At 41.7% G+C, this 25,801-nt stretch overlaps 1 protein-coding gene across 2 annotated transcripts in view; it reads right to left on the bottom strand.

The window, feature by feature from the left end:
* KIRREL3 (kirre like nephrin family adhesion molecule 3) overlaps positions 1-25,801 on the bottom strand; it is a 1,079,924-nt gene that overhangs the window by 239,035 nt on the left and 815,088 nt on the right. For both annotated transcript variants that reach the window (XM_089652098.1, XM_089652099.1), the window contains exon 6: positions 8,056-8,206. In XM_089652098.1, the coding sequence (XP_089508224.1) occupies positions 8,056-8,206 (151 nt within the window). The remainder of the gene's footprint in view (positions 1-8,055; positions 8,207-25,801) is intronic.

The raw sequence follows: 25,801 nt of genomic DNA, 5'->3' as shown, positions 1-25,801 counted from the left end.
TTTCAATGAGTAACGACAGGGCTCTTTGCCCTCTCCGGACGCACTTAGGGCACATATCTCTATGATTCCTAAGACGACCGACGATGTCCAGGAATCGCAAGCCTTCCGGCCCATTTCTCTTCTTAATGAAGACCTGAAGATATTGGGCAAGATCCTTAGTTTTCGCATCAATAAATATTTGTGTAGCCTGGTCCACCGGGACCAAGTAGGGTTCGTCCCCGGGAGGCAGGCGGGTGATAACGTCCGTAAGGTGGTCCATCTTATTCATTTTCTGCAACAACGGAAAATCCCAGGATTCCTACTGTCCTTGGACATATATAAAGCTTTTGATTCTCTATCTTGGGAATATCTGCGGTTTGTGCTGTCTCGTTGGGGTTTCGGGGATTCTATTCTCTCTTGGATTCAGGCCTTATATTCCTTTCCCTCGGCCTCCGTTAAATACGCTGGGTATTTCTCGGATCCCTTTCCTGTTGGGGCAAGGGACGAGGCAGGGTTGCCCGCTGTCCCCGGCGCTCTTTGTCCTGGCGCTTGAGCCACTGGCTTTAGCGCTCCGGACTGATTGCAATATATCGGGGGTTCCATACGCGGGACAGGAGTTTAATCTGAGCCTCTTTGCGGACGATGCCCTCTTGACCCTTACTAATCCTCTGACGACGCTTCCTAACTTGCAACGAGTTCTTGAGCGCTTTTCCTTGATTTCGGGTTTACGTATCAACTTGGATAAAACCGTCGCTCTTAATATTACTTTGGCTTCGGATTTGGTTTCGCGCCTACAATCCCACTTCCCTTACCGGTGGGCTTCCTCTTTTTTGGAATACTTGGGCATTCGCTTGACCCCCACCTATGACTCCCTTTTTGCTGCAAATTATTATCCTTTGCTTAGCTCTTTATATTCTCTTATGCATTCCTGGCAATTTCCGCACCTGTCTTGGATAGGACAGGTTCATTCAGTGAAAATGACCATCTTGCCGAAATTGTTATATTATTTTCGCACCCTCCCGGTGCGGGTTCCCCCTCACTTTCTTCGGTTGCTTCAGGCGAAGTTCATGCGTTCTATCTGGGCTGATAAACACCCCAGAGTCTCTAGAAATACGCTCTTTGCTCATAGACTCCAGGGTGGTCTAGGGGTACCCAATGTAGCTAAGTATTATCAGGCGAGCCAGATTGCCCCGCTGTCTATGTTGCACGCTTCCTCCGATGTTCCTCTCTGGGTCCTGCTGGAACTACCTAATTGTGCCCCTATCGCACTGTCGACACTCCTATGGCTACCCCCTGCCCTGCGCCCTATGGCGCTGAGTCCGATGTTGCTCCATGGCCTACAAGTCTGGGACTCGGTACGTTACTCCAGTGGCCTGATGTCACCCTTTTTGCCCTTGCTTCCAATCGTTAACAACCCTCTTTTCCCACCGGGTCTAGATTGCCCGAGGGCGTTTTCTTGGTGGGTGGCTCATGGTTTCTCACAGGTGCAACACTTTTTGACTTTTCGGTCCTTTTCCGCCTGGAATGTCCTTCGGGAGTCTCGGGATGTTCCCCCAGCGGAATTTTTCCGGTACCTTCAATTGCGGCACTGGCTACTTTCACTGAGGGCCACTTCTGCTTTCCCATATCAGAAATCTGCTTTTGAACGGCTTTGCCAGCAGCACCCGGGCGCCCCGGGCCTTATCTCCCTTCTTTACGCAGTTTTGAACAGACGCTCGTCTCACACTTCTCTTTCATATGTTGTTCAGTGGGAACGCGACCTGGGAGTGGCTGTGGATCCGGAGGACTGGAGTAGGGCCTGGTCACTCATAGCTAAATGTTCATTTAATACGACCACGCTGGAAGCAGCCTACAAGGTATTGTTCCGTTGGTACTGGGTTCCGGCTCGTCTGGCCCAGGCTAACCCTGCCTGTAGTGATCGATGTTTTCGGGGTTGTGGCCATCGTGGCGATGTACTGCATATCTGGTGGTCATGCTCGAGGTTGGTTCGTTTTTGGTCTCGTGTGTTTGGCCTCCTTTTCACTTTGTTTCATCTCTCCATACGCCGGGATGCTCGGTATGCTTTGCTTCATTGCCCCATACCGGGCCTCTTGGCTCGTCAGCAGCGGTTGGCTTCCTATTTGTTTTTATCGGCTACTAGGACAATTGCTCAGGCCTGGAAGAGTCCATTTGTACTTTTCCAGGGGGTGCGGGATCGTATGACTACTATGATGCTCAACGAACAGATGTCGAGTATATGCAACAACTCTCAACATAAATTTTTGAAAGTATGGGAGCCGTGGTTGCAATACGCCTTTCCCACGCTCCCCCCGGCCAGTGTGGGGAGGTAATGGAGTTTGGTATTGGCGCTCGTGGACCCCTGCTCTTTGGTTTTTTTTTTTTTGTTTTGTTTTTTTTCCCTTTCTTCTCTGCTCTTCTTCTCTCCTTTTCTGTTTGTTTTGATGTGACAGTGGACAACTGTCTTTAGTTGCGATAGTCAGAGTCTTATTGATGTTATTGTAACCTATGTGCCATTGATAGCCCCTGCGTGGGCATACGTTTTGCCTTATTGGAATTAGAGCGTTGTCTGCTCTATTATGCCTCTTTTATTGGTGCAATTGATAGCCCCTGCGTGGGTGTGTTTTGTTGCCATTGAAATACAAAAAAGTATGTCAGGCCAAGAGTTTTTTTTTTCCTAGTTTCAGATTGTGTAGGGAAGGATTAAAATCCCTAACAGGTTTGTCTTGCATTTCGGGTCTACATTAGAGAGTTTTCCCTTCTTTCCTGTCCCATTCATAATGCTTTACCAGACAGGAAGTAATGGGAACTTTTCAACAGCAACAAAGACCAGGAAAAAAAATATTTTAATCGTTAATGTAGTCAGAGCAGAATGTGCTGCATGTGCTCTGTGATCATCTACCTTCTTCCTCCACCACTGTGCTGCTGGGATACTGCATGTCATGGAAAGAGTGCTGGGCTATGTGATGCAGCCAAATTCTTTCCCACCTCCTAAAGTGGCTGGCAAGCGTGGATCTGTGTAAACCCACTCACTGTCTATTCTCTCCCCCTTTCCTGTCAGTACAGGATCAGATTGAATCATCATCAGAGGGAGGATGTAACTGCCACAAAGGACACTGGGATTTGTAGTTTTCTCAGAGGGAGAGCACAATACAAGTGTATAGAGGATAGATGGACTCTAAACTATAAGAGCCAAGATCCTTAAATACAGGGGGGGAGAGACGGGCTACTTTTTCCGGGCAGAAGAGATATACTGGGAGTCTTTGCAATGGGCACGTGTGCTAAGAGGACCTGCTGCAGGATGTTCCACTACTGCATGAGAGAAAGAGTGCTGTACACAAAGATATTGCTGCTGGTGCCTAACCATCTACATCAGAAGGAGGACGGACCTGTTGCTGAGTCTGCCAGCACTAGCCAGAGATCGAGCCATGTGTTGGAACTAGAGCTTTGAGACTGAGCCTCCAGGATCTGATGGCTGGATCTGCTAACTGTTAAGCATGTAGAATGGGACTTGTTACCTTCCAGGAGCAGTGAGAGGAGAACCCACTTTTAACCCATTGCTACATCCATTTCTACATAGACTGCTCCTTAGTAGCTCTGCAGCTATACATCACTTACTCTTAAAGGGACAGACTCTTGTGCACCACTGACAGAAGGGCCCCACTGCAAGCTGGCCAGCGCAAACCTTAAGGCACAAGGTGTTTTCTTTCACCATATAGGGGTGCCCCATGTAAGAACACTTATGGATACCCATATCTGGGGTCACACTGTAGAGTGCACTCAAGAACATTTACATTGAGTTATTTAAGTCTGATTTGCATAATAAAAGTTATCTTGGTTAAAGTTTGTACTAACATTGATGTAGTTTACATATTTCCTCCTGTGATAGGCTAGAATTCATTTTATTAGTTCTGCAACTTTGAATTGTTTGTTTGATGCCAAGTCTTGTATTGCTTATCTGCTTTGATATGATATACTCACCTAATTTATCATCTGGTAGTCTTTGGCCTAATTTCCATGCGTTTTTATGCACTGATGACTTACTACCGCTTAAGTTATCCAGGCATCAGTTGTCCCCCACCTCTGTATCAATGGGGACTGTGCAGTTTTAGGAGTTGTGGTAAAACAGAGGACTCATCATCACCAGCAGCTCCTTCAGGGTAAGTGCTACATAAAGGCAACTTAGTCATACACTATGGGTTATAACTTTGTACCTTCAGTTCTTTTGTAGAGTGAGGAAGCCTAGAACACCTGTCAGATTTTCATTTCTGTTTGTGTCCCTGTTGCAGTTTTTTTTTTAAATATTGTGTATTGTTTTCTTGGCTATTGCAGATTTTTTAACACTTCCTTTGTGGTTAAACCGCTGTCACTGTGCTATAAAGTGAGGGTAAATCTCTCTAACAGAGCCTCAGATTGCATTTAAAATCCAACAGGAGATTTACTCCTCCTCCACACTATCCAAAATGAAGAAGAAAAGTTTTTTGGCTAGACATACACTTTATCAGATTTAAGTAATGCTGGCAAAATCCCCAATGTATAGTAGAGCTCCTGATAATGTACATGGAGAACTGTCACATGGACAGTGGTGTTCTGTTAACTACACTGGAAAAGACAATCCCCCAGCATAAACAGCAGGGCTAATCTGTATATTGTAGAGCACAAGAGATGGCTGGAGAGCAGAGGCTCCTGCCCCAGCTGCACCCTTTTCACCAAAGCTCCTGAGAGGGGTACCTCTCCTGCCTCTGGGGCAGTCTAGCCCTGGTATTGTGTTAGGGAGCTAAAGAAACAAACTTTACTTCTATATTCCACTCATTTTATATTGAAGCTTCTTATGGAATTTACATAGATCATTCAGAGTTGGTATTATTGCCCTTTGGTTGTTTCCTTTACTAAATAGATAATATCTGGGCACATCATTGCAAAATCTGTCAAATTATTAATAGATTATGAAACAAAGCACATATAAACAAATATAATATACAAAGGAGTACAATAATCTGGTCCTTCTAATCTCGACATCAAAACACTGTTTTGATACATTATTCTCTTTGAGCTCTTGAATTATTGTTCTCTGAGGGAGCAGAATACTGCGCATCTCGCTCTCACCTCTGTTCATTTGGACAAAAAAAACCAATTCTGTAAATAGTAACAATGAACATGAAGCTTAGATGTAATGACAGCCTGTTCATTGGGTAAGAATAATCGTGGGCGTTATTCATAACACTTTGATCCTCATATACAGTATGTTTGGTGTTCCGTATTTTAATCCAAGTAATTCTGTTCTTTTCTCTGCAATGTTCCTTCATTTAGGTTCCATGTAGTTGATCTTTCCAAACAATTGCACCACTTCTTTACTAAAAGGCTGTATATTATTCTTTGGTAACTGAATAAATTACAACAGGGACTTCAAGAATTTTAGCAGTAGTTTAAGGTCTTGTTCAAACCAACATCCGTGTGGAGGATATTTCATGCATCCATGTTTAGGCAGCTCCGTCCATGTCTAATGGGGCTTTTGGTTTCTTTGTACAGTATGTATGAATTGCATGGGTTGTTATCGACATGTGGTGAAAATTTCATGTCAATAGCACCTTTAGAAATATATATACTGAGAAAAATGGTGATGTGTTCAATACTTATTTTAACAGCTGTATATCCTTAAGATTTGGAGGAGGTGTTTGAGGTTAGGACCTCTGTCAATTGTTTACTGTAGTCTACACACTGGGGAGATTCACCCCTCTATTTGGTCGATAACCAATTATCACAAATTATGAGTTGTAATGAGAACAAGAATAGAAGGGAAATCTTCCCTCCAGTGATAACTGGTCTGAGCAAGGAATTACCCTCACTTTGGATAGATGTGATCTTACTTTATTTAGGGGATTTTAAGAGAACTCTCCCCAACGGGACAAAGAACACAACAAAAAAACTGACAGTCTTTTCCTACCCTATCCTATACAAAAAAATGGCTTTGGTTTTAGATACATTTTAAAAATATGCATTAGGCAAACCATTGAGAAAATAAATAACTGCCCCTCTTGAAACTGTCAGATGTCACTTTGAGACTTTGGTATGGCATGCTCTGGATCAAAGCAAGAGCAACAAATCAAGAATCAACAAAAATTTGATAAATTCCATGAGTAAGCATGCATCATAATTTATGACACTATCACTATACCACCCCCTAACCCCAGAATGCTGTTATTTGGTTGTGGTTGTTCTTGTTAGCCGCTCAGTTCTGGGTTGTTTCAGGGAATTTATGGAAAATGGTCAGTCTCTGCATGCTTCACTTATTACTGATTGATGGAAAATTATTAAAGTGCATATCTCGATAACCATCCTACCCAGTTTCAGCTTCTTTCCCAATTTAATCTCTGCCTAATGGCATTCCATGATAACAATTTATAAATTCTTAATCAGGAATCTGTAAGGACTTGTGATAGATGAGACGAGAGGGTGATTTACATTGACAGGACTTCCAGGACAGCCATACTGTATGAGATACTACTGACTTTGGGGCCTATTTACAAAGGTCAGAATGGCCATGTCTTCCTTTTATTAATAGTGAATATGTCTGATGGTAATGTCTGTATAGGATTGTCAACTTCCCATAGTTTAAAGGGTAAAATAATCCAAATAATTAGATTTTGCAGAATACTTCACCACATTTTAAGTCCTTTTTTTCCACTGTACAATTTTCTGATAATGTTCTCCATCCTAATATTATTATTATTATTACACAGGATTTATATAGCGCCAACAGTTTGCTCAGCGCTTTACAATATAAAATATTGGCATCATCCATAATTTTCAATGTAAGAAGAAACATTCCTCAAGTGTGTGTGATTTTTGATTTTCACATTTTTCTTTACCAGTCTGTCTGCATTTTACTTAAATGCTGCAGCTTTCCATTTTGGTCTCCTGGTCTATTCTATTTCCTTAAAGTACTAATGGGTAACACATATCCTGTAATGCTTGGCCAGTGCTCTATGAATTTACTAGTTACCATGTGTTGGCATTTAGTTGCACGATATCTGCTGAAACGGAAAATCTGAATATAGGCTCTTCTATCTTCGCCTTCCGCATAGATTACTTCAACAAATACCTAGGCATGTCATGAGATCTGGGAGCAGCAGTGTCTGCAGTGAAGGTTACGTATGAAGTAGTGAGATGGGTAGAACAGGCTTATGGTTCTACTTTAGGTTTTGAAATTTTCATAGCTGCTAATATTTAAAAATAATTTCTAGAAACATTTTACTATTGAATATAGGTGTTTTGGCCCATTATCTACAATATTTCCAAAAAGGCTCATGAACACAAAGTACCAAATTATGACTTATAAAATCAGCTAATATCTTGTTTTCCCGCCACATAAATGCTACCACCAAAAAATAAATAATCTTCACAAAAAGACAACCCCTCCCCAAAACATTGCACACTCACCTCTCCAGTATTTCCCCACCACTCTTTTCTCCATGGCAGCCATTAAACCTCCACTGCTAAGTTTAAAATTATTAGTCAGCTACTACTTTTTCTTTTTGCTACATTTTGTACCCACATTTAAGAAATCTTCAACTACTTTTTACTACCTTGTCCCTTTAAGGAGAATGAGTTAATCCACCAAGTAAGCATGCTCTATGTTTAGCCACTGCTATAAATGTTCCACTGCTGATACTCCTATAGGGTAGAATATCTCCATTATTTACAGAGGTACCTTGATTTCATATACTTTTAGAAATGTGTGCACCTTTTATTTAGTTGAAACATATTTTAATTAGGTTTGATTTGCTGGCTAGCAAGTTTTAGCATACCGTAGACCAAAGACATTCCAGAGAGAAATCTTGGAATACTGGGACTATGTTAAATCGGGACTGTTTAAAGCTGGGTGATTAGCAAAAGGGACCAGAAATACCAAGTCTCTGTGTGGTATCAAAACTACCCAGTGCACCAGAGCCACATGTCTTTGTCTCTTAATCATTGTTGTTTTTCATAATAATAATATGCCAGTTGGCTTAGGCAGGTGCTCCTTCTGCATGCATTGAGGGAATTGTAACTTCTAGGCATTTAAAGAATAAGACTTACGTTGGATGTTTATGGTGACTGTTGTGTCTTTTCCTCCTGGAATGGCCTTATTAATGGCACGACACGTGATGGTCTGACCATTTTCAATATCCGTGGGTGACACGAAAAGTGTGCTGCTTATGCTTTCCCGCTTTCCATCCCGTGGTTGTGTCTGTAACACAGAGAAGATGCATTTAAGAGAAGATATAGAAAATCACCACTTATCTGAATTACTGTTCCTCTGTATGGTAATATCTATTCAAATGTGTTTCCAATTCTGCCTCATCTGGCCACAGGGCCCCATGCTTCCTGCTGCATTCTTTATAATGTAAATAAACAAAGAAACCCAATAGGAAAGGTAAGAAGGCTGGTAATCAGAGCTAAAACATTAAAGTGTACCTGTTCTGACTTGCAAAGTTCAAAATTGTCAGCAGGTTGTAAATGAAAGCTTCAAGATGTGTCTGTCCATACTTGTTATCTTCTAAAGTTTCCAGTAGCTTTAAAGTCTGGGGAAGTCTATTATGCAAATGCTGTTTCTGCTATGAAGTTAGTGGTTTAGTCCTTCGCTTCTGGCACTGGCCCACCACAATGATGCGCCATTTTACTAACAGTTGTGGGGTGTAGTAGATGAGAGGAGGTTTGGAAAAGTGCCTTCCTACCTAAAGTCATTATTTGCATAAAAGAGACCCTCCCACCTCCATGATAAGACTAAACGTATGGGAAGATACAGTTGGTACACTTTAGAACAAATATATACTTAAATAACAATCATGTACTGACAGTATTTAAAGGCTAACTCTTATTTTTGGATAGAGGGAAGGGTTAAAATTCTATCAGGTTTTTATTTCTGTCTGTGGCCCTACTGTGGAGAGTGTCTGCAACATCCTGTCCTTTTGACACTTGAAATATAAGAAACAGAGTGGTTGTTACAGGGACTGGAAGCCACAGATGGAAAAAAAACCATTGTGGGCCCATTCACAGAAAAACAGTACAGTAATGCTTATGTTTCTGCAATGCACATTACATATGTTAATGCAATGCACTGCTATTTGTTCTAAATAGCACACCGATGCACCTTGCTGATGGACATGTGCTGCAGGTTAACACACTAATGTTTGCTGTGTGTTGTGCTATCAAAAAGGGTACCTTTTTTGGTTCATTCTAGTTGTGTTGGTGGTTCATTCAAATGAATGGTCTGCCTTAAAGCAACACACATTAGTGCGCATAAAGGTGAGTGTTAACACACTAAAACAGTGTGAATGGGCCCTTAGAAAATTTCTAACTCTTTCTCACCCAACTAAAATGTATTTTTGTCTTTGTTCAAGTTAAAGTGTAACGTACATGTAAGATTCGAGTGGATAGGATATGATCATTGGCAAGATATAATCGTAACCTTAGGGGCATTCCATTGTCATTAAGGATGTATATTCAGTCATAGGTATTCAGACAGGAGCTCCTCAATTAGAGCTTATCAATTAGAGCTCATCAATTAGCATCAATTGGCTTCTGAAAAACCTGGCTTCCTCTGAAAGTGTCACCTTTGTGCTAAATAAGGTTTTGTCACCTTCTGGGGAAACTGTTTTAGGAGGAAGTGGCTCCAGACAGTTCTGCTTCATGACAGCAGGGAGCTAAAAATATATCCATCCATCAAAAGGGGTATGTTTCATCTCTCATAAAAGCTAAAATATTAGTTGCAGAGAGATGAACATACTCCCATCTTGTAGGGCATTCTGTGCGTCACATCGACATCTAAAAATCATATTTGTGACTTAGGTAGAAGGCCAGGAAAATGCAGGAAATGGTTAGGTGGCGCTAGATTGCGACAGTCGAACAGTGTTTGGTACTGTCGCGATCGGGCTGATGCGCTGGTGTTTGAAATCCAATCCCTGACTTGGTGTTTCAAGTCGGTCTTGGTCCAATTGAACTTGGGCAGGTCCGCACCCAGAACATCCTGTGAGCAGGTACAGGAGCAGCCCCCCATGGTCAATTGGCCGAGGACTAATGCCCTGCCTACGTCCATATCCCCATAAATTGAGTCCCTGAACACTGGGACATTTGTAATTCGTATGGAGCTGGTTCGATCGACCAACGGGTTGCTTTTTCTCCCTGACTTGCTCCAGTCGCAGGATAGATCTTGGTAAAAGTTTTATCTCTGTTTTTTATTCCCTTTTATTTTATAGTGAATAGTCATTTGTGTGTCTTCTTGTATTTTTTGTATTTCTGTAACTTTTTATATTTTGTACATATTTTATGCACTGCCCACTTTCGGGAAATTAAATCTTAAAATTAATTAGTGACTTCTGTGTATTTAAGCATGTGCTCATATCTTCGGAGAGATTAGATTGGAGAGATTAGATTGGATTAGATTAGATTGTATTGTATTTTATTGCCTTTAAATGCTCGGTCAAGCTCATTGCCAATCTGTATGCAAATGCACTGTGTGTGGGCAGATTGTGTGCAGATTGTAAAAGGTAACAGATCGGCCAGACGGAGATCTGTGTGTGTGGGGTGTCCCAGCAGACCGTTCTGTTGGGTGGTGGCAGGCTACCTTTTGTGGTATGTCTGGTGTGGGGGGGTGTGTGGACAGTGGAAGAGTGATTAACACCGGGGTTCAAGCTGTAGGGTAGCTGGAGGGATCCTAGAAGGGTGTGTAATTACTAAGCTGGTCCTCAACCCTAGTCAGTGCAGCAGATTGTATATAAGATTTGCATCTGCCAGTGTGTGGTCGACCAGCTGGATTGGAGTGGAGTCTCCCTCCGATGGTGGCCAGAGGTAGTGCGGGCTGTGGAAGGATATCACGGCTGATCTTATATACAGTTTTATATATTCAAAGTTATGTCCCCTTTATTCCCTCATACCCCCTGTCACGGCCGCACGTGCGTGCCTCGGTTAGCTAGTCGCTGTGGGCGTGGCGTGTGGGGGATCCGTGACATAAAGCGATTTCCCATTTCTGGGAAGTTAAGACAAAAAAACAGACAGACAGAGACTAACCCTTCACCACTCACTATTCAAAAAAATATGAACATTTTACTGGAGCTTCTCCTAAAATATTTTGGGGTTATTTTTTTTTTGCATTCTTTAATTATAGTTGTATCATATTACAAGAACAAAACGGTGGAAAAAAGAAGGCACATTTGACAATTCCAAAATTGAACTTCACCAGGTTAGTGTGTAACAAGGAAGTACATACACAATGCATTCATGTAGGATGGTGTAGGTGAAAGAGAGTCTGGACACATTATAATCAATGTGAACCAGGTGAGATGAAAGTTCAGGAGCCCCCATACCATAGTACACAGCTCAACTCTCTGTGTTATAGCATGAACAGGTCATAATAAAGGCATGTCATAACCCAATAATTAATGACAATGTGGAATGCCTCTCCAGGGGGATAGATTGGAGTTTACATTGGCATTGGGGGGTCTGGACCAAGGTGCCAGGTGAATAACAAATGTGATGTCAAATGGGAATTAAGGCATGGGCAAGGAGGGAGGAAGGGAAAAAGAAGGGAGTGCAAGGTGCACTACATGGGGAAGCATACCCCTGTTATCACTTAAAGTGGTTGGAGACTTTAAAATATTGTTTTTTAAATGACAAACATGTTATAACTACCTGCTCTGTGCAATGGTTTTGCACAGAGTAGCCCCAATCCTGCTCATTCAGGTCCTCTGCTGGCACTCTGGGCTCCTCCCTCCACCAAAGTGTTCCCATAGTAAGCCACTCGATATGGGGACACTCAAGAGTGCGCGCAGCAGGAGCCTCTGGCTCAGGTAAGTATGGGGGGGGGGGAAGCTGAGGAGAAGCTGAGCATTTTAACCACTTTAAGTAGCCACTTTGAAGGAAATTTTGGATAAAGTAGACAGACATGGTCAAGAACATAAAAAAAATGCAATGCAATATACAGTGGGGCAAAAAAGTATTTAATCAGCCACCATTTGTGCAAGTTCTCCCACTTAAAAAGATGAGAGCCACGTTTCATCTTCAATGCCCTTGCTGATGGAAGGAGGTTTGCACTCAAAATCTCACGATACATGGCCCCATTCATTCTGTCCTGTACATGGATCAGTCATCCTGGTCCCATTGCGGAGAAACAGCCCCAAAGCATGATGTTGCCACCCCCATGCTTCACAGTAGGTATGGTGTTATTTGGATGCAACTCAGCATTCTCTCTCCTCCAAACACGACGAGTTGTGTTTCTACCAAACAGTTCTATTTTGGTTTCATCTGACCATATGACATTCTCCCAATCCTCTTCCGGATCATCCAAATGCTCTCTAGCAAACTTCAGACGCGCCCGGACATGTACTGGCTTAAGCAGGGGGACACGTCTGGCACTGCAGGATCTGCGTCCCTGGCGGCGTAGTGTATTACTGATGGTAGCCTTTGTTACTTTGGTCCCAGCTCTCTGCAGGTCATTCACTAGGTCCCCCCGTGTGGTCCTGGGATTTGTGCTCACCGTTCTTGTGATCATTTTGACCCCACGGGGTGAGATCTTGCGTGGAGCCCCAGATCGAGGGAGATTATCAGTGGTCTTGTATGTCTTCCATTTTCTAATTATTGCTCCCACAGTTGATTCGTTCACACCAAGCTGCTTGCCTATTGCAGATTCAGTCTTCCCAGCCTGGTGCAGGTCTACAATTTTGTTCCTGGTGTCCTTCGACAGCTCTTTGGTCTTCACCATAGTGGAGTTTTGAGTGTGACTGTTTGAGGTTGTGGACAGGTGTCTTTTATACTGATAACAAGTTCAAACAGGTGCCATTGATACAGGTAATGAGTGCAGGACAGAGGAGCCTCTTAAAGAAGAAGGTACAGGTCTGTGAGAGTCAGAAATCTTGCTTGTTTGTAGGTGACCAAATACTTATTTTCCACCATAATTTGCAAATAAATTCTTTCCAAATCAGCCAATGTGATTGTCTGGATTTTTTTTCTCATTTTGTCTCTCATAGTTGAGGTCTACCTATGATGCCAATTACAGGCCTCTCTCATCTTTTTAAGTGGGAGAAATTGCACAATTGGTGGCTGACTAAATACTTTTTTGCCCCACTCTACTTGTTTAGTCTATGAGAAATGTTTTCAGTTCGTTTGTACAGGAGTGCGTGTTTTTGAAACAGCTAGTTATTATTATTATTCAGTATTTATAAAGCGCCAATAGTTCGCTCAGCGCTGTACATTACAAAGGGGGACAGAACATGTGACAGAACAATACCAATACAATGCAAAACATGAGGGGATCGAGGGCCCTGCTCTTTCAAGCTTACAATCTAGTTAGGCTGTCTACCCATTTGAGCTAATGTTCAATTATTAATTGTTTCAAAGTTTTCCATAGTGATAGGAAGCAGGAGAGAGCAGTATTTACTGGATAAGGCAATACAGGTATTTGTTTTTTATATAATTGAATTATGATGCATGAAGAAGAAAACTCAGGTCCCTTAGGAATTGTTATTTCTGTAAATTCTGGGAAAATTTAATGTACTCATGTCCAGAAATTATCTAGAATTGTGCAGGACCAAAAAATGTATAGCATATCTCTGTGACCTTGTCCGCATCCACAACATGTTCCTGGGAGGGTAGGATACATGGAATTTAGCACCACAGGAACACGGTACCAATTTGTAACTGATGTAGCATTTCCTGGGTTTAGGAAAGGCTGTTAGGTAAATTTAGTTTGGCTCACTGTAATCAGTGGAACAGTAGGGCTGATTGGTTAGGGCTGCTCAGGTTTTCACAGGCTGCTGCTCTGCTACTTCCCCCTGTATTCTGGAACTCTCTGGAGGATTCCAGAGTGGGTGGGAGGGCAGAGACTGTATTCTGAATATTTCCACAGTCCCTGGGGAAGTGTACTCAGGAGGTGGGAAAGAGCCCATGAATAGTTTGAGTCTGAGCAGCAAGAGAAGATTGCAACATGCCGGAGTAGGGCAGCATTCAGGATCCAGCCAAAATGAGACCCCTGCTTAGGGTCCATGCTCTCCTGGGCAGATGCCAGGGAAGGAGCCAGCAGAAGGCATTGAGGGTCCCAGCTAGGTCTGGCTAAGGGGACCTGAACAAGGAACATCCTAGGAATCCAGAGGTCAGGTGAGACCTCACGGGAGAGAGTCAGGAAGGAAGCTGTGAGAGAGAATGTAAGTTGTCCATGAAGCTGAGTGAGTCTTCATCTCCCTCACAGGAAAAGGGCCTGGTGGATATTGGGAGGAGGCAACCAATGATCCTGTGGCTGAGTGAGTACAAAACCCCAGTGTTGCAAGAGTGACTGTAGTGCTTTAGTCTTGGGAAGTGGATAGGATCACAGGCAGCGTAGAGATTCTATGGAGCTTTTGCTAAGGGAAGTACAACCTGAAGTGTTCCACTACAGCCAAGCAGGGGTACCGTCAGGCGTTGTACAGGTGCAGCAGAAGGAATACAAGCTTTTTGTAAAGAGGTGACAAGCACAGCCAGGAAGTTAGCAGTCCTCAACCTGTTCAAGTTCCACAGTTCACTATCGTTCTCTAATAAAAACAACAAAAACAAAGTGCTAGACTGCTTCTTCAGCCAGAGAGAGACTGGCAAAAAGGCTGTGTGCCTGGCTGTGTGTTTGCTAAGGGGAGGAAATAGGCCCAAACTAGCAACAGCTCTCTAGGGGGTGCGCTACGCTTGTATTTACTACTTATGGAAGATCGAAAGGACATAGTGAGTAATTAGATTGTGCTTCTGTAGAAAAAGGTAATGCTCAAATCCTTTTCCCAGTGTTCCAGATACTGTAAAGGAGTTTTCAAGGCTTCCATAAGGAGCCATTAGAATCATTATTATTTGAGTGCAGGCTTGCCTTAACCTTCAGCATTTCTCTATTGTTCTTGCTCTAGCTTATTGTTTTTTTTTCTCTCACACTCTCTCTCTCTTCTGTTATCCTACAAATGCAAACAGAAAAAGGGGATTGAATATATGTGTACATTAGAATTTAGGTATATTTTAATAGTTATTTTTGTACATATTTAGTAATATTTAAGTGCCAGTGTGGCACATACTCTTCATTCTTGTTTACTCAAATCTCGAATGTATCCGCTTCCTCTGGAGGATATTTCCAGCAATTTATCTTAATCCTTCTTCAGATCGCCAAGCCCCTACTTCTCTGGAAGGAGGCTGTTTACCTCCATCAACTGTTACACTAAGGTCACCATGGAGATGGGATATCAAAGGCTATTGAGATATTATTTCAATGATTAAAAATAACAAATGAGAGAAAGAGGAATGTTATGGCCTAATAAAGAGTAATTCACATGCCTTGTAGTTAGTGTTTCTAGAATGAGATCCACACAACAAGATATGAGCACAGATGACACACAAATGACATCTTGTTTCTTCATTCAATCTGAAGTGCTTAATTAGAAATGGATATCTTAAACTGTGTATTGTTCTTGTGAACAATAAAAATACACCCGATTAAACGTGACACTGTCACCTTATCTTTGTAATGCATATTCTAAAACATATACACTTTTTCGTTTATGGTCCATCACCTTCCAGTGAAAAAATAACCTAAGATTTTCAGCTTATCTTCATGTGAGCAGATGTTTTCACTCCTTACATTTTTTTTATAGTTTGCATTGCTTATTGTGTCCTGATTATGGGTTCCATTTATTTATTTTTGTAATTTATAGCTTACACTTTTCTGCATTTGCAGAATACACTGCATCTGTCACAACAACAGTCTTTTGCCCATGAAGTACACTATATGGCCAACAATTTGTGGACCCACTGTTCCAAAACTATGGCTATTATTTTTTGCATTTGTCCCCCCCCCCCTCCTCCTTTGCAGCTGTAACGACCTTCTCCTCCAGGAAGGCTTTCCACAAGATATTGCAGTATGTCAGGTCGGGTATTGACGTTGGGTGAGAAGACCTGGCTCACCATTGGCCTTTCCGATTCATCCCAGAGGTGCTCGGTAGGGTTGTGCTAAGGGCTTGTACAGATCACTTGCATCCTCTACACCAAACTGGTTAAACCATTTTTTTATGGAGTAAGCCTATGCTAGAACAGAAAAGGGCCTTCCCCAAACTGTTACCACAAGGCTGAAAGTTCATGGTCACCTAATATTGCTTTGTATGCTGTAGCATTGACACTCTCCTTTACTGGAAACACCTAAACTCAATAATATGGAAGGGTGTCAACAGGCTTTAGACCATATGGTGTGGCTCACAGACTAATGTCTCCAGCACAGTCCTACATTATGGTCACACTGACTAGTCACCTGCCTGCTTGAAACTAGCATGCAGCCAATAAAGTGGCAATTCCTAGTCTGTGTGCTTGTTTAAGTCAGTAACTCGATGCCAGTCAACTGGTTCAAGTCCACAGTGTAACATTTCTCAAACAGCTGAACAGTTGGTGAAACATCTCCATTAGTGTGCAGCCTGCTATTGGAATATGGCTGGAAGAAAAAAAACTGGCGAATTGCAAAAGTTTTGATTTGCATAACTAAATAAATCTATGGATTGTTCATTGTTCACACCCATATACACAGATATATATTTTGGGCAGTGTTTTTGAGTACATTGAACAAACAAGCTTTTTGTGGTGTTAACCTTTCCATTTTAAAAGCAAACCATTCCAAACATACTCTCAGCATTGTTTTCTGAGTCTAATCACGTGTTGTCAGGCCAGAAAAGGTTGAAATCGGGAAGTTTTTGAAGTTCGCAAAATTGCAGACAAAAATTCAAAGCCTCTCATCCTTAAAATGATCAAAGTGTACATGCATAAAGGAATTCTGTATTTCCACTTTGAACTAGCTTTTGTTCATAAGTTTCCGTGTCCATAGGTCTACTGGCCCTAGTACGGAAGGGAACATTCAGACAGAACAGCATCACAATTGCGGTTAATGAAGTCTTTCAGTGTGTATCATCTGTAATGACCAATCGGAATTTGCCTTTAGGTTAGAAAAGAAAAGGGAGATATGGAACCTTCATTCATTCAGCGCAGAGAAGGTTACAGAATGGATCATTCCCATACACTGTGCTGTGTTTTCTATGGCTCTCCAGCTGATTGATGAGAGGCCTCTCTCCAGGATGCCAATTTTGGCTGATTGCACATTGAAAGTGCCCCACAGAGGTGTCTGCACCTGCAGCACTTTTTGCCATGATTGCAGGCTCAGACCGCCTGGCAGTAGAGAGTGGCAGATGCTGACTGAACAAGTTCCCGTGTATAGCAATCTGTATATGATTCTGACATCTAAGCACTGTCTATGGCTCTTGTGTCAGTACGGCATCTTTCATTACAGAACACGTGCCACGGAAAATCCAGTTGCAGATGTCCATTGAAGGTATATGCCATTATACCATTCTTCTGCTTTATAGAAACGTTGAACTTGATCCTAAATATTTTATATTCAAACCACAATAGAGAACATAGTCATCTGCCACTAAGCCTTTTATTTTTAATGTGACATTCAAGAGATTTTCATGATACATACAGCGATTTCTATGAATCAGTAAAATAATGTACCAATACTTGTTTCTTCCTCTCCTTTATTCTTTTTATTTTTCCCTAATAATTCTTACTATCTTATATACCTCTTAAGTGGCTAGTGTTATGATGTGTCAATGGGTTCATTATGGATTCTCACATGGATGCCTCAGATCTTGTCTGACTAAATGCAGATACTGTTAATATTTACGTCACTCCCCAGCTAAGGATATTTGTACTATGCTAATGGGAACCTACTCTGTATATATATTGTCTCCTATGTTAGGCCCCATTCAGATGGGGTGAAATCCACTTTGCTCAGGAGGGGATCTGTACTCTGATCCCCTGCTGAGCAGAATGGGCAGATGACAGGTCCGTGTCTGGTCAGTTTATGCAGAGCAGACGCGCACGTAGCCCAATCTGCTCTTTGGGCGGTTGGCTGTAATCGCACTGGCTGTCCGTTTAGACCTGACTGCCCTCTGATCCCATCCACCTAGGCGGAGAGAAAAAGGTCCCAAGTCAGTTTGCATCCACCGGTCCATAGGAATGCAAGGACCATTGGATCAGGTCTGCCTGATCAGGCGGACCTGATTGGATTGCCCATGGGAAAGGGGCCTTATCGATTTTGGACTCCTTGTCTCAAGGTTGTAATAATCCTTTATTTGTAAAACAATAAAATTTGATTATACAAATGAATGAATCAATCAAGCTATAGAAAAAAAGTTTGCAGATCTCCCAGAATCCCAAGCATATTACCATACCAAATTTTCATGATGTCCCTTCATTCTGCTGTTGGAAAGGAGCATTTCTTCCACAAATTACCCATAGATTAAGTTATTTTATTGTTCAATACACTCTTATTGATTTTTCCGTAAACATCACAAAATGCAAAACAAATCATGAAATAGTAAAATATATAGCACAGGAGCATTTGTGCAAGAAACTAAAGAAATAAAATGAATACGTTGTGTTTATGATATTGTTATCCAGCATCAGGTACAACAAACGAAGTTGATGTATAAAGAAAATGCAAATATGCAGTGGATTGATAAATAAGATCTCAGTATAATCAGTAGTCAGACAGTGGGGTAGATCAAGTTACGGTATTTTAAAAACATTGTTTTGTATTGAGTGGACTATGAACCTAGTTCACCGGGGCAGGGAGTAGCAACTGTTCTCACTGCTCCTAGTTCCTGTACCTTTGACTTGAGCACTGCAGGTACAGAAAGGCCTGGCACCCATCAGCACTAGCCTGATCTTTATTGAGCAAGGAGTGTGTCTGACCTCTGCAGGGAAACCACTGTTTTCTCACACATAGCAAGGGCTCTTCTCTGCAGCATGCTGGCAGGAGACAGGCTTTCCTGCTCAGGTTGTAGCTTAAGATTTGCACACCTTTTGTTTAATGAATTGGGACTATATTTAAAGCAGCGATCCACCCATAGGGTACCTGTTCCCACTTCCGCTCAGATTGCCTAGGTGGTCCAAGCAGAAGTTCTCCTTCCCCCCTCCCTCCCTCCCTGCAGTCTTATAGGAAGCCAAAAGACGCATTGTCGGTTACCAACAATTAGGATGCTGGCGCCGGGACCCCAGAGGGTAGTGAAGAACTAGCCTAGATGAGGACAGCTCTAGATCATCAGACAGGTAAGTGTACATTTATTAAATTCCGCAGCTACAGGATTTGTAGCTCCTAACTTTTATTTATTTTTTGTTTTTTTCCTTACAGACTGAACCTCTTTTCTAAGTAATTTAAAGTGAAATGCAATTAAACTTAAAGGGGAATTTCAGCTAAAGCCTAACTAGTCTTAAAAATGCTCCCTGCTCCCTCCGACCACTTATACTAACTAATCTGTTAGAAAATAAATGTATATTCTTACCTATTTTCAGCCCGCTCCAGTCCAGTCACTTGATGCCTTGTCAGGCAGCAGCGGCTGTATAGGAATCGACAGAGCACCCGACAACAACTAGGAAAGCCAGGAGTGAAGACAACACCCATAGGCTCCTATGCTGCAGCAGTTGTCAGTGGTCCCTCCACTCTCCTTCAGCTTGCTGACACAGGGGAGCTGGATCACATGACCAGACCAGAATGGGATGAAAATAAGTAAGTATATGCATCTTTTGTACACAGGTTAGTTAATTTAAGTGTTAGGAGGGGGAGGGAGCATTTTAAAGACTTGTTAGGCTTTAGTTGGAATTCTACTTTAAAGACATATCTAATGCTTAAGGACTCACAACTGTAGAAGAAAGCCCACGCTCTCATACTATGCAGATTCCATGTTATATGTCTGTTGTTTAAGGCTGCTATCATTATGAGGAAACGGGCTTTTTTATACTAATAAGAAAAAAAACTTGCAGATCAACTGATATATGTATACTCTACCTGTATATGTTAACCCCATCCTTCCCATTTCCTATGACTCATACTGAATATTGATTGTATACATTAATGTTGTAACATCCCTAGCATGTATAATGCATATTCATTCTTCCACTACAAGGCTGAGGAATCTCCACACTGAAGCCTGATGCAGCCAGAATGTCCTCGGGAGCCTGAGAAAAGCCGGCTGCCACTTAAATATAGCAACGCCTTAACAAGCAGTAACTATATGTAAAACGTTCTGGTGCAGAAAATGCTAAACGTCCTTTCATGTGGCCACTTAGAGCTCTAATTGAAGGACACTGATACCTATTACTGAACCCGGTCTGGGCTGATTAGGCCGCATTAAACCAGAAGAGGGTATTGAAGGGAGACTGAATACAATACGATTGAAATGATCAATGATATGGTCACATCCTATTTTTATAATATCTTATGAAACACTGGCTACAAGCAGCATGTTTATTCAATAATGGCAGCGAGTATGTGCGGTTTGCTCCTGATTATTGTTTTCATAGATTTGAGCAATGGTGACAGTGTCTGTGGCTCTCCAGCATACACTTACCTGATGCATAAATGTAAAACTTCTTTCTGAAGGGTGGAATGTGTATAATATATTACGAACTTGTGCCTGTTTCCAGAAGGTATTATCTGACTAATCTGAAAACACCAGTGATATCAGAAATTCCACCATACAGTGAGACCTTCTGCCACTTCTTTGTGGACTCTATTATCCTGACTCCCAAGCTGCTGCCTGAGGATCACATGCAGCCTTTGATAATTGTTGTGTGGTCCTTGGACCCAATAGTCAGTACTGGGAGTGGATCACTATTTTGATTGGGGGATATACTGCCAGCAAACTCTACCAGTTTCAAATAACATGTTCCCTGACTCTGATTGTTTCCTGTAGCATGTTTCCAGTCTTAAACCACACTGGTAGCACATCCATAGTCTGTGATCAACTCCTGAATGATGTCCAGTCTCTGACAGTCTTTTGTAGCTTTATATATACTGAAAATCCCCATATTGATGTCAGGGGCCATAATTTAGCCCTCCCCTCCTATACCTCATAAATACCACCATTGGTCTATAATATTCCTTTCCCTAGTGACCAGCTGGTCCAGAACAGTAATATATATCCCAGGAAATGGTACTGAAAAAACAAAGTTTGATTTTCCTGTAATCACTAGTGTGGATCTCTTGCTTTTATTGTATGCATATACGTATACATAAATAAAGCATATATAAACCAAATTATAAAATCTCAGATAAGCTTTAACTTGTTAATGTGATTTCAAAAGCTGGTTTAAATATTTTAAAATCTTCTGATTTATTTAAATAATCCCTTAGTGATTCTGCCATAAAGGTCCTTATCCAGACCCTTTGGGGTTTATTTACTAAACCTGGTTGACTCAGAATCTTTGGCACCTGTGCATGGTAGCCAATCAGCTTCTAACCTTAGCATGTTCAGTTAAGCTTCAGCAATAAAACCTGGAAGCTGATTGGTTTTTATGCAGAAGTGGACAAGATTCTGAGTCAACCAAGTTTAGTAAATAAACCCCTTTCTGTCTTCTTCTTCCCATTGTGCTCCTGCGTCTTCACCCTATCACACGGACTTTCAGCGAAGCCTCCAAATTCTGTTTCAACATACAGTACACTATGCAGGCATGGGCACTGTTGTCACCATTAAAAAACCCACACTGAGAAATGCTATGAAGCCATCGCTGGGGTAACTGGCTGCAGGAAATCAGCAGCACTATGATGTAATAACAGATAAAAAAAGGTTAAAGTGGTTGTAAATCCTTACATATACCCTGTGAAGTGACTGGCCTCTGGCGATACAAAGAGATGAAACAAATCTTCCTACTTAGGTTGTACATGTTTATCTGCAGCCATCTCTCCTGCACAGCCTTCTAAAACACACAGAACAAAGGCTTCTTTCTCAGCTCCAGCAGGCAGGGAGCAGGGATCTGATATTGCACACTTGCAAAAGACTAGTGATGAAAAATCAATGTAACCTGAGACTTGAATGGAATTGTAGCCAAGTGATGGCTATGTTGTTCTGAAACTCAGGAACATTCACAGATGAGTTTGAGATGCATCATTTTCCCCCTAGTACTCAGTGCTGGGACAATTACAGAATTTCCTTCCAGCAGAGTGGGATCAGTTCTTTTGACAAGTATAGGATCTTGGGACATGCAGTCCTACAGCCAGTACATACTGTCATCTTCAGCACTGACTGGGCTACACTTACCAGAAAGCTGACAAAAGAGAAAGATGCTGAGAGAGCAGATATATTTTAAAGCAAGGGACTGGTGAGGAATTCAGAGCTGGACACAGGGGGACTCCCATTCTCCCACAAAGCCAGGTTGTGGGCCTACTGCAGCAGGACTCAGATCGCCACCCTGGGATTGCATCATCTATCCCTGCATTACGTCTACTACTGCCCGGTCCCCTGACAGGCATCGCTGCTCTTTGTGCTGACAGACTTCAGGTCGTAACTCTGCACATCTTTGCAGGAGCCTGAATAAGGACTCTGGTACCTAGGAGGCTGTGACATCCAAAGGATTGGCGAGAGGATTGGTTTTGAGCAACACCACTTTTATTCTGTTGATCTATCTTAAATTACCAGTATTCACTAATACTTATGGGCCCCACTATCGCCAGCAGAAGACAGCGGGAATCATCGCATCAGGAACTTTAAAATCTCAAGACTCAGCCTGTATACTCTATTTAAAGGGACCCTTCCCTGTTTAGGTCTTGGTAACTCATCTTGGGATACTTGCATATATTTGGTTTAAGTTTACATTTACATCTGCTTATCTTTGCTAATTGTAGTGTCTGGGACGCAAAGGGAGCTGAAGAGCCAACAAACCTTCTCTCCCCCCTTCTCAACACTAGTGTTACCGGTATATATATTTACAGCCTATCCCTATACCACAGTTGCGAAGTATCGATGGTTGTTTCTATTGGATTGGCGTTCTTCATTATGATTTAACTGTTTGTGGCCTTTAACCTTATTCTTTGTCTTTGAAAAATTAATATAGAGGCGTTGCTAAGAATTGTGTCTTTTGCATTTTTCCACATTGTTGAGATATGTCTGAACCCAGAGTGTCAGAGGTGTCGAGAGGCTTGCAAGATCATGGCAACCACTGGGGACAAGAATTATGAAGCGGTCCCTGCGGGGGTAGTGCTACAGAAGGAAATGACCCACCTCCCTACACAAAATAATAGGGATACATTGACAACAGAGGCTGTTCATCACCTGCTGTGTGCTGGAGGGAGGGGCTGGGATTCTGTTGTGTTCAGTTAAGACTGTCAAAAGTGAGTCATGCGTTGGTGTTTTGGATTGAGACTAGTGCACACTTTAGAAGTATATGCTTTGTTAATTTTTCAATTAAAAAGTTCAAAACTACTTTAAACCACATGCTTTATTAAATATAAAATGGCATTTGTTTATTATAAATAGTGATTTAGCAAACCGAATGTCGCCTAGTTAGGGTAGCCCTCAACCTCAAGTTCTGCCAGTTAAATTATTAAGAATTTTGCAGTCTTAATACAGTACAGGTATCAGAATTACCCATAAAGTCTGTATGTTTTTTGTCTCCATTCTCTAACTTCCTAAATGTGATGGTATTTGGTTGCTTGGAATAACAGAAAGGCAGAATAACAGAAAGGCAGCACATGCGTAGACTGATCTTTTATCGGCAAGATGTGAACATGACATGAAAGGCCGCAGGCGGAGAAAGACATCTGAATTTTCACATTGGAAATTCTGCATTGACAACCCCCACCCCCCAACAGAATCCGCTAGTTCTTTAGCTTTAAATTCTCATCCGACCAATGGATCAGGGAACCCCAGGGATTGGGGCAAAAAGGCTGCTTGCTAGATTCACACGTTACGAAGCGTTTCAGACATTAATTAGAGAAAATACAAGCCTCTCTTAAACAACAACGATTAATGAAAACAAGAGGAGAAAAACACAATAATTACTACTGAACTTTTACCACACACTCGAGACAAGCACACTAATTAAAATCCTAAAGAAATTGACCTTGAGATGCCCTTGATGGAGGAATAATTAATTAAACTGAAGATGAAGGCAATTTAATCTTTTTAATCCCGACGTAAATAATGCTCTTTAGTTTAACCCCTCAGTGACTTTAGTTGCCTGTGATGATGAAGTTTGTTTAATCAGAGTGTGGTTTCCATGTAAGATCAGCTATGTATAGATCTGTGGCAAAGCTACACAGAAAAAAACACCAACATCGCAGATAAACTGTACATTAACCCTAACAATGAACTTCTCTTATTTGATCTGTTAAATATACCATTGAAAGTATTTTGATATATCGGCTCAATAAGCGTACAAAAATATCTGTTAATCCCACCAGAAATCTTGTGAACTGAGAACTTCCTCTGTGCCCTCTGCCTGTGCTGAACACTTATCAGTTACATTTTTTGCAGCTATCTCTGAGAACTACAGAACCCCTCCCTTATATTTAATGGAGATTAGGAGAAGGTTAGTTATTTTTTAGTCCTGTCCTAGGGTAACAATACTGCTACTTCATAGATACAGTGCTGTAATTGTGTGTTGTAAACCTAGCATAAGGGCAGGAGCACCAGATGAAAAAAAAAGAAAAAAAACGGATAAAAAAGAAAACAAATGCAACCACCACATGTAAGGCTTAGTAAACTGCAATAGATTACAGTTCTGTACTTAGGAATAGATATACAGGGGGAGCTGAGCTGCTGAGTCACGGCTGCAAGGGGGGAGCAGGAGGAATGAGCTTGGTGAATGGGTTCAAACTAATTCAGTGCTTCTGCCAAGGGGCTATAAACAGTGTTCCCCTTGCTAGTGAGAAATGTTCTGATTGCATAATTACTGGGAAACAGCTAGGTCCTATCACACTGGGCAATGGACATGCCTAGTCTGATGGAATAGTAGCCTGGCTGCAAATTAACCACAACTGAAAGCTTTCAGTGTTTTTTCCAACCACGCACAGGACATGGGTGAAGCCTATTTTTATTGTATAATTTTGATAAGGTAGTTAGCCTTTCTGTGGCCTACATTTTTCTGTAATGCAAACATTAGAAGATCATTTTTGTCTAGGAATTTATATTTTCTCTTTCTTACAAAGCATAATCTTTGCCCTGTGCAGCAGTAACATTAAGGTAATTTATCCAACTGTGTTTTTTTTTATACCAATTCAGCATTTGGATGTTAAGCTATTTAAGACCATGAAGACACTAAGAAGATTCACAGTAAAACAGTCTTAAATGATTATTTCTGGCGGCTACATCTTTAGTCCCATACTTTGCAATAGGCTTATCTTCTGCTGCTGACAAAGAAAAAGGCTGGTACAAGCCCATATGGTGCCACATAGCAAGCCAAATGCCAGCTGAGCAAAGAACATCCTATAGAATCAGACAGTCATGGCATTTCTTGGAGACCCAGCCTGGCAGAACCTTCAAAGTCTGGAAATGTTGTCCAAAAATACATGAAAGGCCATGTGCCATCAGAGGCTTGGAAGATGCCTGGGACGTTGGCGCTAAGGAGACATCATCTTAGACATTCTGTTGCCCTGGAAGAGGAGATAGGAGCAAATTACCTCCCTCAGCATGATCATGTTCACAGAATGTTCTTTTCATGTTCCAAAAAAAACTTTTTTCTGTGTTTTCCAAGTGTCCTTGAGGGCTATGACCCTCCTAAAGTTTCATGATTTCAATACCAAGCGATGGTTTATTTATCTTGCACCAACAAGAGGTAGCAAGTCCAAAACAGCTGCATTTAGGATGTATAACATTTAGGATGTATAAATATTTTATAAACCAGAATCTCTTGATCAGGAGTTGGTTTTGAGGAACAAGCATATTTTCATGACTCCATTCATGTTTAAGGGCCAATTCACACATGCGGTGACCTGGGATTTTCCACACTAGAAGAATGCCAGACACCGCTA

Source organism: Staurois parvus, unplaced genomic scaffold, assembly GCF_062004578.1.
Source record: "Staurois parvus isolate SC_StPar_1 unplaced genomic scaffold, SC_StPar_1.0 ptg000671l, whole genome shotgun sequence".
In the NCBI taxonomy this organism is placed as follows: Eukaryota; Metazoa; Chordata; class Amphibia; order Anura; family Ranidae; genus Staurois; species Staurois parvus.
The sequence above is the reverse complement of the archived record's forward strand: the minus strand, read 5'-3'. Positions and strand labels throughout refer to the sequence as shown.